General features: G+C 37.5%; 1 protein-coding gene across 2 annotated transcripts in view; it reads right to left on the reverse strand.

Annotated features, from left to right (window-relative positions):
- The window catches only part of AKT3 (AKT serine/threonine kinase 3), a 144,140-nt gene that overhangs the window by 7,232 nt on the left and 122,255 nt on the right, over positions 1–14,653 (reverse strand). For both annotated transcript variants that reach the window (XM_026844478.1, XM_026844479.1), the window contains 2 exons: positions 11,075–11,289; positions 8,200–8,287 (listed from right to left, as the gene is read on the reverse strand). In XM_026844478.1, coding sequence (XP_026700279.1) covers positions 8,200–8,287; positions 11,075–11,289 — 303 coding nt within the window. The remainder of the gene's footprint in view (positions 1–8,199; positions 8,288–11,074; positions 11,290–14,653) is intronic.

Consider the following 14,653-nt stretch of genomic DNA (forward strand, 5'->3'; position numbering starts at 1 on the left):
GGGGGGGGGGGGGAAAGAAAGGTTTTGTTGTTTTTTTTTTTTTCCACAGAAATGAACAGGCGTCACTACAACTTTAGATCACCACCTTGTTCTCTCCTATCCATGAAATAGTAAAGATTTTGAAAATAATATGAAAACTTTATTTTAGGAAGAGAAACACAGTAATAAATGACTCTTAAGGAAAAAGTAATTACAATAATAATTTCACTCAGGTAAGAAAAGCACCATTAAAACCAAATTCATCAATCAGGTGATGGAAGGAAGTTGGTGCTCCAAGTTGATGCTGTGTAGCAAGGCTTAATAGAAAACCTTTATCAATAACATCCAGTAAGACAGCTGAGGAAACTCCCAGTTATAGCAGAAGTTTAGCTGTCTAGGGAAGTGAGACAAGTAAAATACACAAAACTCCAGGCTGTAACCAGAATGGAGAAACCCAACTCAAATTTATGTCATTGGTGTTCTAGGATTCATCCATCTTACAGCAGCATCTTTCATATCCCAGACATTAAAAGCAGTTGGAAACTTCAGCAACTGCAAAAACAAACCGCGCAGCCATGTGGCTCTCCACAACAGCTTACACCAGTATTTATACAAGCTATACCCTCACATACATCAACCATCCCCTACAGCCTATGGAAAAGAGGAACTGGTAGCCAAGATTAAGATGCACAGATATAACTCAACAGGGAGCAGCAGGAAGGTTTCTTAACTCTTTCCATACACTTTGCCTCCTTCCGTACAGCAGCATTTCAAAGAGCACAGCTGTGAGGACAGCCAAGAACTGGTGATCCCTTCTTTCGACCTGCTAAACACTACCTACACCAAGCCAACTGTGGCTAAAGTCTTGTGGCCAACCCACTTCAGACTCCTGATCTGACACCAAAGGCACATCTCCCCTTCCCTCAAGTAAATTCTTTCTCTGACCTTCATATAATTGTTGGGATACTTGCAAGACACATATCCAGTTCTAATGGGAAAACCTCTAAAATAATTATTGAGAAGAAATGAGGAACCAGCACACAGAGATTGGGCATCACCTCCAAAGGAAACTGAGAAAAATGCAGTAGAAAATCCTTTCCTAATAGCCTTTCATACAAAGCAGAAGCACAGAGTGTATTATAAATGATGTGTGCAAGTGTACACAGGGGGACACAGTAATTCAACACCACATTCAGGAGACTGGGGACAGAATCATTCAAGACAGATTTTGTAAGCCATGTCACCAACATGTCAGGCCATGCTACAGAAACTTGACAATCATCTTTCTGGAGGGGTGCCACCTTTGTTCATTAATTGTCAGATTTTATTTTAAAACAGGAAGCAAAACCTCCACAAATTTCAGCTGCAATGAAACCATTAGAAAGACAAATAAGGTGCAACTGCTGCAGAGGTAACCACTTAGATTGGCACAGAGCCTGAATAAGAATTCAGAAGCTTCTCCATACATCCTGAGGAAGACTGAAGCTGATGTTTAATGACAAAGAAAAAACCACTCAGCATTAACTACAGCTCTGACAATCACAACATGAAAGTGCTACTCTACAGCCAGCGGCATTTCATGTTTGGTGCCACAAGGAAATGGTATCCAGCTGCTATAGCCACAGCTTTTCCCAATTCTGATCTGAGAAGTCAGAAAGTACAAGTAATGTGAGCACTACAAGGCACACCCAGTAACCTGTGTCCGAAAGGAACAAGATGAGCATGGGCCTGGTGAGTCTGCAAGAGGATCGTGCTGCTCAGTCCTGGCTGCCAAGCTTTAGTACGGGACAATTTTCCTCCTCTAGTGGTCTGCGCAAATTCAGGCAGAACACACTCAAACCAGACAGGAGACTGCATCTCCAGCACCTGACAATTTACTTGGACCAGAAATAACAGAATTTCTCCATTTATGCATTACACATATACACATATGTATAGATATGTATGTGTGTATACAGATAAAGAGATAAAAGTCTAAATTCAGTGTGAGTTAAGTGACTATAGAGTCGATATTCAAGACAAAAATCCAATTTCACACCTATCTGTCAAGCTGAATCTGCCCCGGCCATTTCCAAGCCTTGATGTTAGAAATGACAGCAGAAGAAATATCAAATTCTTAGTGTCTTCACTATCTTCAGTGAATGGCATTTCCATTTGGCATCCATCAAGAGCAGCGTGTGAGAAACACCTCTGTTTTTCCACAGTTCAAGACCTGAGAAACCTACTACTCATCCCTAGGGGGAAGGAAAGGGGCAGGTACAAGTACCTGTCTGTTACAGTCACACAAAGATGAAGAGACAGGCTGCATCCTACACTTCGAGCTTCCTCACACCTACTGAACAACTACACAAATACTTCAGCGTGAGAGAATGTGTAACATTATTTGCTTAAAGATAATCTGACAGGAATCATTTGTCTTGGTGTTCTATAGGAAGTGGCTGAAGCTGCTTCAAAGTAACTGCAATGCACTCAATTTGCCAAATGAAAAATGAAAAATATGAAGTTTAAGAATGTCAATCTAATCTTCCTTCTCCTTTTAATTTAAATGGAATTTTCCTTCCAATTAACTCAAAATTAATCCTACTGTAAGAATCTCACCCACCAAAAGACTGCAGCTGAATAGTACTCTGAGATAAAAGTGTGAAAGGAATAAGAGGAGCAGCTATACACCACCCCCACTGAATTATTCATTTAAACAAATGAGATAACTAGATTATAATCTCAAAACTCCCAAACACACTAATTCTTTATGTATCATATAAATACTAAAGAGTGAGCACTGTTGCTCAGTTTCAGGTTTTATTCATAAGGAATAACTATTTGAATCTTACAGTTCAACTTCAGTATGATATTCCAAGTTGTCCAATTAAAATAAATGGCTGCTGTTTCCCAACATATATGCCTCTTCTTTATGAATTCTGCTGTTCTCACAGTTTATGTATTTTGAAGATTTATTATAAAAACGACTACAAAACAGACATTTCAATAATGCCTTGTATTGTCATCATATGCTGTATTTCAACAATTTCCATCTAGTTTATTACTCAAGTCTGACATATGTCAAAAAATGTGTCAAATGATACAGTTCTTTCTGACTATGAAATTTAATTAAGTGTTCATGATTTGGTGTCCATAAAGCAAACTTTCATCTACCTTAAACTTTCCTAGAGAACCAAAACTGCAAAGTTGTTATTTTCAAGAATCAAGCAGAAGAGACAGATTAGCCAAATCGGAATGGTGAAAGAAAATAAATTACACTGTGATAAGAGAATGGAGTCACATCACTGAAATACACCTTTGTATTTCATCACAAGCATGCTCAACTGAAGTACTGAAAACATGTCATAATTCACAAACAGACATAAAAAAAAAAAAGTATTTACATTAACAAACTAGCTGACTAACTAAATGACTTGCAAGTAGTCTATTTTCACATAAACTGGAATTCATTAACTTCAAAATACCACAATAAAGCATTTTAAAAGGACACTAGCAAACCTTGTCTCAAATTTTATCATTTTCTGATGCATATCTGTTAATACATGTTCCCTCATTTATACGTCTTATAAGCTCCTATCAAAGCAAATGCTTGGTGACCCTAAAGATCATATGCAGAGATACTAAAAACACAAAATCTTATTTCACTCTTTCAACATTAGATCATCAACAACAGTATTTTATTTAAAAATATGTAAGTCCTTTAAAATAGCAATTTTCCTTTCCTAACAATAATTTTCTGCCCTTTTTCTGATGTTAGCTCAGTTACCAAAGGAAACAGGAGCTGATGAGATTATGCTTTCTGTCAGTCTATGTCCTTCCCTCATAAATTTCAAATGGCTGACAAATGCACCGTGATGGAGAAAAGACTAGGAACATAGACACGTCCCACAGAATTACTTATTCTAGTTAACTGAATAGAAGAGAGACATCCCTGTCCATCCCCAAAAAACCTAGAATTTTCGCAGAGGGAAAGACAATAAATTGAGTTGAGCTTTAAGGCGGTCAGTAAGCATTCATGCAGGGACTGGTTGATGGGCATAGCCAGCCCAGAGGCAGGCAGCCTGATGTCCAGCCAGCAGCCCCAGCACGGCACAGCCGCCGGGAGCTAGAAGCATCCCACTAGGGTGCTGTGCATGTGGCCGTCCTGGGCAGCGGGAGGAGGAAGAGCTGGGATTTCAGCGCTGGGAGGACACACATCACAAACCCACAGGACGGCAGCCTTCAGCAGGGGGATGCCCATGGACAAGCTGTTTTCCAAGTGATACAATGCTGATACAACAACCCCCAGGACTACAGCAACAATTTCAGTTTAAGATTCAGACGCCCTCATGTATATTTTCCTCCTCATAAATTCAAGCAGCAGGGGAAAGAGGTGGTAATCAACCACCAGGCCTGCCCACATAGTTTAAAGTATCAATGGAAACACAATGAACAGATCAGGCTGGTTACCAGTTTTCTGATCATTATACTACTTCACATGGCAACAACACAAAAGCAATGAGGGTCATTTCTACGAGTTTTGTTGCACTGCAGATAATCATACAAAAATAGTATGACTCAAATAGCAACAGCCTAAAAGCAGATGTTGGTATGTTCGTATTTCCCTCCTACCCTTTCCCTTAAACTCTGATGCAACAGGTACTTAAACATGCATTTAAGATTATAGCTATATTGCAGATTTTGCCAGGCCTGAACCCAGGGCTTCAATCATGGGATTTCATCATCTGCTGCTGTTTCATTTTCAGTAAAGCAAAGGTAGTCACAGCTGAAGGGTAAGGAACAGCCTCTTGCAGCTGTCAGAATTTATGCTGGAAGTCGCTGCCTCCACAATGAGATAGGCACCTTTGTAAGTGCTGTGCCTGCAGTAAAGTCAGACACCCCAGCTTTAAATATTACTGCCACTTGTCCCTACTCCCATCCCAGTATTAACAAATAAAATTTATTAACACTCCCTATTTTGTTTCAGGAACAATCAGAGGTATTATCAGAAATCAGAAGGAGGAGGTATAGATATCTCAGCCCAAATTCCCATACAGTTTCTTTCTTCCTTCATCCATGTTCCCTGCAGGAGGAAACACAGGCTTCACTAAAAGGTATGGATCTCATTTGCCATGAGGCTACCTGAGTGCTTCAAGCTGCATGACTGAAGACATACACAAATTCCCACCTTTACATTAATGCCCATGTGTTTTTTGTTTGGTGAAAGACCTAGACAGAACATCCAACAGTTTAAGAATATTTCTTCAACCCAGATAAAAACATGCTAAGACAATTCTCAAATGAGTAGCAGAGAAATTTCAAAAAGCTTCTTGACTCTAGCTAAAAATAAACATTTTATTTAGAAGTATATGAGCTTTTGAAGTCTTCAGAGTTTGCCAAACTATTCAATTTCTCATACTCAGGCACAGAGATAAAAACTCATCAGGGCTGAGATGATCACAGGAAGAACCTGGCATGGGCTGCCCTCTTTCATATGCCCTCATGGTTTTTCTGCCAAAAATAAATGCATCTCATCACAAATGCTAACTACTATACATTTTTCATTTAAAGGCAACGACCTTCTCTGCTCCAGTGTGCCATACAATGCTTTATTATCACTGTGTAGTATCTAATTAGTTTAACTAGTTAGCAGCAGAGAGCTAATAATTCTATTTGACCATTTGGATCCATTTGACCTGACAGAGCTACTGTTTGTTGCATGAAATACTCAAAGTTTACAGATACATAATTCTGTCTCTAATCACACCAGTAAAGTGATAACCTGATAAGTGGAGAGATGTACTTAATCTCTAGCAAAAATGACAAAATTAGTGGCACAGGAGCACAGCGTGCACATGTACAAACCTATCCCCCAGCAACATGATTTTTTGGTTTCCATTACTCTGAATGTGAACTTCAGTTCTTTCATTGCTAACAGAAACATACTCCTGAAACGCAGCCAGAAAATTATAGTTTCATGGTGCATAAACCTCAGGCAAGAATGCTGTGAAATATTTTTACTATGCAAATAATTAAAACAACTATCAATTTAATCAAGTGACCCTACTGCTGAAGACTATACTACTAATAATAAACAGCAACAGAAGCAAGCATAGAATAAATCTATTTGAAAAACAAATTTGTTTGATGCACATTCCTCCGGAGTTATTTTAGAATACCAAAACCTAAAAAATATTCCTACAAGTATTCTAATAAACACACTCAGTGAGAGTTCATTAACCTTATTATTATGTTTGAAGTTTGTATTTCAGAGCACAGTCTTACACTCTGCAAGCTTCAGAACTGGTAAGACTGTGTGTACACAAGGAACAACTGGATATTTAAACCAACCAAAGAGCTTTATAATAGTAACAAAACTATTTTTTAATTAAACTGAAAAACATACTGTCAGAAGCCATTTTCATGAGTTATTTTTCCATAAAGAACACACTGTGTGCCACTACTGCACAAAAGCAATTCCTATAAACCTTGAAGTTAACTGTTCAACTGAGGAAATTAAATTGATTTTTTACTGGCAAATTCAGTTTCTCAAAGCAACAGTGGACAGAGTAAACAACGACTGACTACGAATTCTCCAGTTAATAATACTCCAATAAGCCATATTCATCTCCATGAGCATAAAATCAAAATACCTGCATTTATGTATTTATATATATTTTAATGTATTATAAATAAATTTATATATATATATATATTTATACCTGCAAAATACCTTTTTATTTTAATAGATCAGAATAAGATCTTGACTGAAAGACACTTGCCATGTTGATTCAGAAAGATTCAAGGTGCATGCTTAAAAATTAAAAGTGTCTACATGTTCTTAAGGAAATATGATGATGAACACAATGTAGAATTAAGAGTTCTATTTCTAATGTAAAATAATTAAGAAATCTTTTTCAACAGAGCAAGAGTAATGTAACAGCTTTTTCATTCTCACCCACTCTTAGCACACTGCAATCCAATCAATTTTAGTGAGTTTTTTTAAACTCCAGAAAGGTCCTCAACTTGTATTTTTAGATTTTATCCTCAAAGTGCTTCTTTACAATGTCCTTACATAACCAACCAATGGTTGAGCTCATAAAGTAACCTGATTAATTTACTTGCTCTGATTATTTATTTTAGAGTTTCTTGAAACCCCATGATACTGCCAGGGAAAAATCACACTTGTATCAAGTAACTTCAGAGTACCATATTTTGTATCATCATATACAGGCTCTTATTTCAATGCCGGTATTTGTCAGAGAAGAACCACACCAACAACCACACATTTTTAAAATTCCAGTTCAACAACAACTGAAAAAACAGTTTGTATCATTGACATTATAGCATAAACATATTCTGCTCATTCGTATGTCTTCCATTTTCCCTTTATTTGAACAAAGCAAAAAAAGGAGAAAAATGTATCTTTTAAAATTACGCAGCTCAACTGGCAGATTAACAATGTAAAACAGTTGGGGAAAAAAAAAAGACTTTATCAAAATAGAAGGGGTTTATAGCAACAAGTAAATTCTTACACAAGTACTGAGATAAAAATCAGCTTCTGTATATAAAACAACTTAAGTCAAATTGAGTTTCACTACTGAGTAAGATAAATTCATTTTCTAAAATCATCCCCCAAGTGTTGATCATTACAGGAACAGGACTGGGTTTAGAGAAAACTGTTCCAATTGAATTCCTAGTACTCGCTTTCTCCACAAGCTGTTTTGGCTCAGTGTTTTAATGCTATTTTAATTTTCTTAGATATCTCTTTAAAAATAAGTTTGAAAAAGATTTCTACTTAAACACAAACAATCAGAAAGCAGATTTTTGCTATGAGTCCCTTCCAATCACTTCATTTTCTTATTTCCATAAAACAACTTTTCAATAAAAGGCAGAAATAAAAAGACAATTCAGGATAAACTTGCATTACATTTTCTCATATTATCTTGAGTCACACACCTACTTTTCTCTTGAAGGCCCGGGAAATAAGAAAGAAAGGAAAAGATTTTGACATTTACATAATGAAAGAAAAATCTGCTGAGTTTAGGCTGGCTTGCAAACATTTTTTGTCCAGTGGCAAATTATTACTGAAAAACATCTAGTTCAGAATAATTATTCATTTGTATTATGCCAAAAGTTGCAAAGAAAAACACAACTAACTTCAGAGAGCAGCGTTCCAAAGTCTAGCAGTTGAAACCACCTTGCAGAAACCAGAATATTCAATGACATAGAAAGACATACCTTTTTATCATATACATCTTGCCAGTTTACTCCAGCAAAGAAACTATGACGCATGATTTCTTTTGCATCATCTGGGCCTCCACCAAGTCTAAAGAGAGTGGGAAAAAAATTCCTATTAAACAAGTATTACTCTAAAAGGGAGATTAAGTTATTGTAATGGTTGGAAAAGTGACCATTTGGTTTTGACTATTTGAGAACAATTCTCAACCATTTAATATGTAATCCTCACCTGTTCAATATGAATTCAGGTGATCTTGAGAGAAATGTGATAGTAGAGGTATCCATGCCATGGTCTATTCTATTTGATTGTTCCCAACTACAGTGTTCATTACTCTCCATGGTGAGCTATTTTAAAAATTCATTCATTTTAAAAACATACTTAAGTTTAGCTTTCTTGAAAGACCAACTAACGTTCTGGCACTGTTAAAAACCACAACCAATCCAACAATGCTGACATAAAATTTTGCCAAGGAGGTGCCAGGCACTGAATCAGTAATGACTCACACATCATTTTTATACAGTGTTCACTGCTGTTGCATCTGGGTGCTGTAACAATTAACCAATTACCATAAAATAGTCTCAATCTGAGTCAATTAGTATAAATTAATAAATTGTAGGCCTGCTGAGAAGGTTATTTAAAGGCCATTGTAAATAACCACACTATTCACTGTGGCCCATAGCTTGCCAAAGCCAGACTCTGTCTGGTAAATCATCTCGGGAAGTGAATTCCACCTACTTTGAGTGAACTTGCCCAAGGTGATTTGAGCTCAGGGAAGTGGTCGCTGCTGCCAAAAGAAGAGGATCCCACCCCTGCCCATACCTCTTCCCTTTCACTTACATCTAAAGCATCATTCCCACTGATGAGTCTTGAGCTGAGTCAGCTCACTAACCTGGAAGGAAACTAACCCCGCAATGAGAAAACAACAAAGAACTGGCCTTTTTTTGTTGCACTGGCAAGTCAAATTTGATTCAACAAGTTTAGTGAGCTCCCCTGAGCTGCTGCTGTTTGTGGCCAAAGAACCACACATCCAGTGAAGGGAACCTCTGCCCCTTCCAACAGCATGTGGACTGGCAGGATTGCTCAGCTCTCATCTAACTTCTTCCTAAGACTGGCTATCCTACTGGTCTAACAGAAAGAAGTTGCAACAGGAGAAAAAAAAAAAAAAAAAAAAAAAAAAAAGATCTAATATTAATTGAACAAGCAGCCCATACATGTTAAATATTGACAAGAAGAGTGACACAAGTAGTTTGTGTTTCATTAAAAGGAACTGCTAAAGATATTAAGACAAATTTTAAAAGCAATCTCTTAAGTAAGATAAAGTCCTCTCTAAAACATGTACTGCAAGGAGTAGAAAGTCCCACAGACAAGAAAAAAAATCTGTATTGGTGTTACCCTGGTGCCAAATTATAGAAATATTCTGGACTACTACCTCAGTCTTGTTGAAACTGGGTGTAAAGTTGTTCTTGTTTCCAAGCTGTATTCTTCTTTGTTTCTCAACTACTCTTTATAAAATTCTCTACATCTCTGCAAAGCATCCCAGTTATCCTGCAGTCTCCAGATTTCTCTCGGTATCTTCCCATCCAGGTTCTAAGAGAACAGCTGAGTTGAAGTTAACCTCTTTGCTCCCACCCTATTTAGCATTACCTAGTACCAGAACTTGAATATGAATAAGATTGTAAATGTAAATCTGTAATAAATGCTACTGTCTGCAAAGATTAATTAAAAGGAAGTATCTTTTCAATTCTAAAGATTAACATATTTGATGGGTCAGATTGTTTGGGGGTTAAAATGCATTAGGAGTTGCTACAGGAATAAATCTGTACTTTACTCTCTATGTATTTGGCTGGTTGGTCACAGTTTGCTTTTACTGCATAGAGTAAGTTCAGTTAAACAGGCATTGCTGGGCAGCACAAGAAAGGCTGACCACTTGTGTTGTCCTGGCTGTTGCACTTGGCTACGTGCAGGCATATCTCTCAGAGAGACACCGAAACCAGTCCTGCCCTGAGCACCAATGAGCAATGCCCACTATTGAAAACTTCTTGAAAACAAACTGAGGAGGAAGGAGGACTAGAGAAGAGAGACAGACAGACAGACAGACAGACAGACAGAAGAATGCCTGCAGCCTTAAAACATGCCACGAGTCTTGCAAGAACAATAAAGAGATTGGGGAAAAGAGGGAACCTACAGATAAATCTCACTGATTTACAAAGACAGAGATTTGTTGTAGAACCACAGGAGACTGGACACTGCTTGTCCAGTGCAGGAACTACTGGAAAATGTCTCTCCTAGACAACAATCCCAGAGGAAAAAGCCCACCACAAAAGGGCACAAGCAGCAGCTAGGTGGTACTTGCTTTCAAACCGCTGTATTTAAATTTCACTCAGATGATGTATTCTTCAACTAGTTACTAGTTTATGTGGTCTAATATGTGATTTATTTACGTGCCCTAATAAATTTTAGCTGTGGCTCTCTAAACATGTCTTCTGGCATGATCATTTCCAAGAAAAAAGTGCTGTAGCCTCCATGAGACACTACAGCCAACTCAGGGTTAAGACATACTCTAAAAAACAATGGAGAGCTTTCCCTTTGTTCCAGTACGCAATGTAAACCTGAAAAGATCCCTGTGTTTTCTGTGAATGATTAGAAAAGTGTTCTCTTCCACACGCTTTTTCCCCTTTTGCTTGTTAAACTTACTTTGTACAGTGTTGCTCTACTGAAAAAGTCAAAATCCAAGACTGTATGGCCGCATGAGGCCCTTTCCTGTGACTGCCAGGCCCTTCAGCCAGGAAGATTGAGCATCACTGGCCTATTTTTACATTACCCTGTACGACTGGAGTATTTATTATGTCTGTATACCCAAGTAATTTAACTTACCGCTTATTTGGATCCTTTATCAGTAGGCCTGATAGTAATGATTTTGCATCTGCAGACAGAGTTCGAGGAAATTTTATGTCCTCCATTAGTATCAGTTCAAATAGTTTCTCATGATCTTGGTTGTAGAATGGTAATCTTCCACACATCATTTCATACATGACAACTCCTAATCCCCACCAGTCCACCGCACGACCGTAGTCATTATCTTCCAACACCTAAGAAAGAAACCAAAACCAGCTGTCAGACAGGCACTATTTCAGACATGATCATTTCAGTCTATCTGATGCATCTCTATATGAATGTGTTTCCAATACAAGGACTCCCAGAACCCAGCTCAATACATGCAACTGCAGTACTGACTCACACACCTGAGCTCACTGAAATTCCAGGTATACCAGGGACTGTACTGCTAAAGCAAAATAAAAAATAGAGAATGATCTGCTCAAAATTATCATTTTGCCCTTTCCCATGTCCTCTACCATCCCATTTATAGTGTACATAGCTTTAGGAAAAGAGACTATGGACACTACTGCCTTGGTTAGCATTCTTCTGGGAAAGGTGAAGAATCTCCTTGCTCAGTCACTTCCTCTCTCCTTACCTCAAATTTAGAAACATCATAATCTTACTACGACAAGCTTAGCTTCTATATGATCTTTGTTTATATTAAAAGTCCTCAATGTGTTTCCCCTGACAGTATCATTATGTTCCATGAAACAGTCCAAACAGCTGAACTGTGCTAATACAAAGAAATCTTACAATATTTAAATGATACTATGTTTACTATGATGCTGTGTTCATATGATATTATATGATTGCAGAAATATGGTAAAATTTATGTAATTTGTTAACATAATGCCTCCAATGTCATGTACCTAAAAACAACCTACTCCACAGCCCTTCTCCCAGCAGCCCCAGAGAAGTGGAACAAGGAAACTAAGCAGTGTGTCTTGACCTTAATACACCTGCATATTAAACTGTAGAAATGGAGACAACATAACAGCAGCATACACCCATAATGAACCATAAACAATAAGGAAGCTGAAGGCTACTGAATATATACATGCATAATTCCAATTTCTGTGAATGTCTAGATCATACCCTATCACTCAAAAAAGCTGCAAGTTAGAAGTTAATAATGGTAATACAGAAGGCAGTATGACTGTATATACCAAATTGCCAATATTTGCTGCAGAAAGATCTGTTAAAGAGACAAAAACCTTAAAACAATAAATTTGACTTAAATAATAAAGTTAGAAAGATCAAAGAAATACAACTAATAGAGTTGGACTGTTTTTATAAAGAACTAAATAATTCTTTATACAGAACTGTTTCTGTATCATTAAAAGGCAGATTCTGAAAGGCGGCACGTATGACTGATTTTAAAAAAAGAACCAACAAACTAATCCACAGAAAACAAAACACTTTTTACAACAAAGACACATGCCATCACCATCAGAAAGAGCTCACCCAGATTCAAACTGTAAATAGACACACAGATTCATTTAGATACACAGTAGTGAAAATCTGGTGATGTGTACTTAAGTTGTCAGGCTTTAATGAGTAAGGCAACCTCTAGCAGATCACAACCAACCTTTTTCCATGAGTACATTATCTCGTGATTGTCTAAAAAGTGTAAGATGACTTCCAATAATTTCCTCTGACGCAAAGGCAAGGCACAGTCCTCACCCATCTGAGGACACTGAGTGGTTATGACCACATCACAGGACACATGCACTACCCTAGCCAGTCCTAATGAGGGGTGTCACGCTCGTTTACCTGCCTCTCCTTTTTCTCCCCAGCAAATCCAAGCCTCTTCTGAAGTATCTGGTACATGCTACTAGCAGAAACAAAATGCAATCTGATCCAGTATGGCAATTTTGAGAAACCCAGGATAATTAATGCACTGATATTCCTAGTCTTCACTGTCCTTAAGGATTGGTAGTAGAAACATGATGAAAAGAAGTGTATTAAAAATCCCTCTTATGCATATAAGATTAAAAAATCATAAATATTAACACATTAACACATACTATTTACAACTGTGCCAAAACACACAGATTCGTAAAACACACAGATTCATTACATCATTGATATTTCCAAATAGAGGGTGAAATTTTGGGAAGTGTAAAATACAACAAATTATCTGAATAAGTACATATGACAAAACTAACTAAAATAACTCCTGCATTTTAAAATTAATTAAATGTTTTATGAGTTTGAGCATATTGCAAGCTATTTGCTGAAAAACTGTATATGAAATCTGATGCCTGTCTTTAAATCACCGTTTCTTCTGTCACAGAATAAAAGCATTATCTATTTTTCTAGTGTATCTATTAGCACTGATACCATTTCTCCTATCTATACAGTTAACTACTCTTTTCTTTAGAAGCTAATAAAATACATAAAATTGCAAGGCAGTGGTAGATTCTTTTTACAAGTAAGCTGAGGTGTGGTTTGCATGTGTGATTTATGAAAGAAGGCAACAGGAAGATAAAACGTATCGTTCTCTGAACAAGGCAAACCACATGGCCAATAGCTAAAGCAAACTGTATCTGGGGCTTTACCTAATTTATGCAGGACTTTACCTAATAATAATAAAAAGTATGAGCAACCTTTTGCTGCACTCCCACAACAGCAACAAAACAGTGGTACAAAGAAAGAGCCAAATGCGATTTTTAACCTCTTTTTACATAAAATCATAAAAAAGCATAAAAGCTGGATTAACTGCCTCCCGAACCCGCATATCACCAGCCGGGTTCTCATCCCCAGCTGGCAAAACTGGCAACTCTTTATTTTTGTTTAAATACCTGGTTTACAGCCAGCCAGACAAGCAAGAGCATCAAAAGGGTTTCATTCAGGCAAAAGGAAAGCAGCCTGAAAATAGTGTAAATAAAGCAAAATGCATCTCAACTTATTTTAATATAAATGTAATAAAATTGTGCATAACACATTCACAGTAAATACATACAATTATTTTCTTTAAGTCATTTCTACTCCTTATGGTGCTAAGAAAGTCCAGGATTTGTAGACTGTGACAAATCAATGGAATTGCTGGAGTCCAGCAGCTCCTACAACCAAATCCATACAATTAGGGCAGGCATGAGAACATGTCTATACACACTGCCCTAGCATTACAGAATCCTTTCCAAACAATCCTTGGATTTGAGGGATTTGTTTTTAATTACACTGAACATAGGTCAAGAAAACTTCAACTCAGTGCTAAAATGAACATGACACACAGCTGCAGGCTTTGTACCTAGGAATAATTCAATCTTTTACCTACCATAAGGTGGATACCTGCTTGTAGAATGCCTCCTCTGGCTGTGAGGACTGATACTGCTGTCCCTCCAGTATTTGTGGGGCATCCTTATATATGTGGGGTACTAGCCTAAGCACGTGGCCAGGCACAGACACAGTGAAAAGTCTAATCTCTTGGACCTTGTACACTGCCCTTAAAAGTGCCTCCCCATCATCCCCAGCCAGTTCTTGTCCCTCCTTATAAGGACTCACAAATATGTCTTTAAGGGAATACACTGTCCTAACAACCCAGGCCCTTCAAGGTCACAGCAGGAAAGGCAG

The sequence above is a fragment of the Athene cunicularia genome, assembly GCF_003259725.1.
Source record: "Athene cunicularia isolate RWA chromosome 3 unlocalized genomic scaffold, athCun1 chr3_part1, whole genome shotgun sequence".
Lineage (NCBI taxonomy): Eukaryota > Metazoa > Chordata > Aves > Strigiformes > Strigidae > Athene > Athene cunicularia.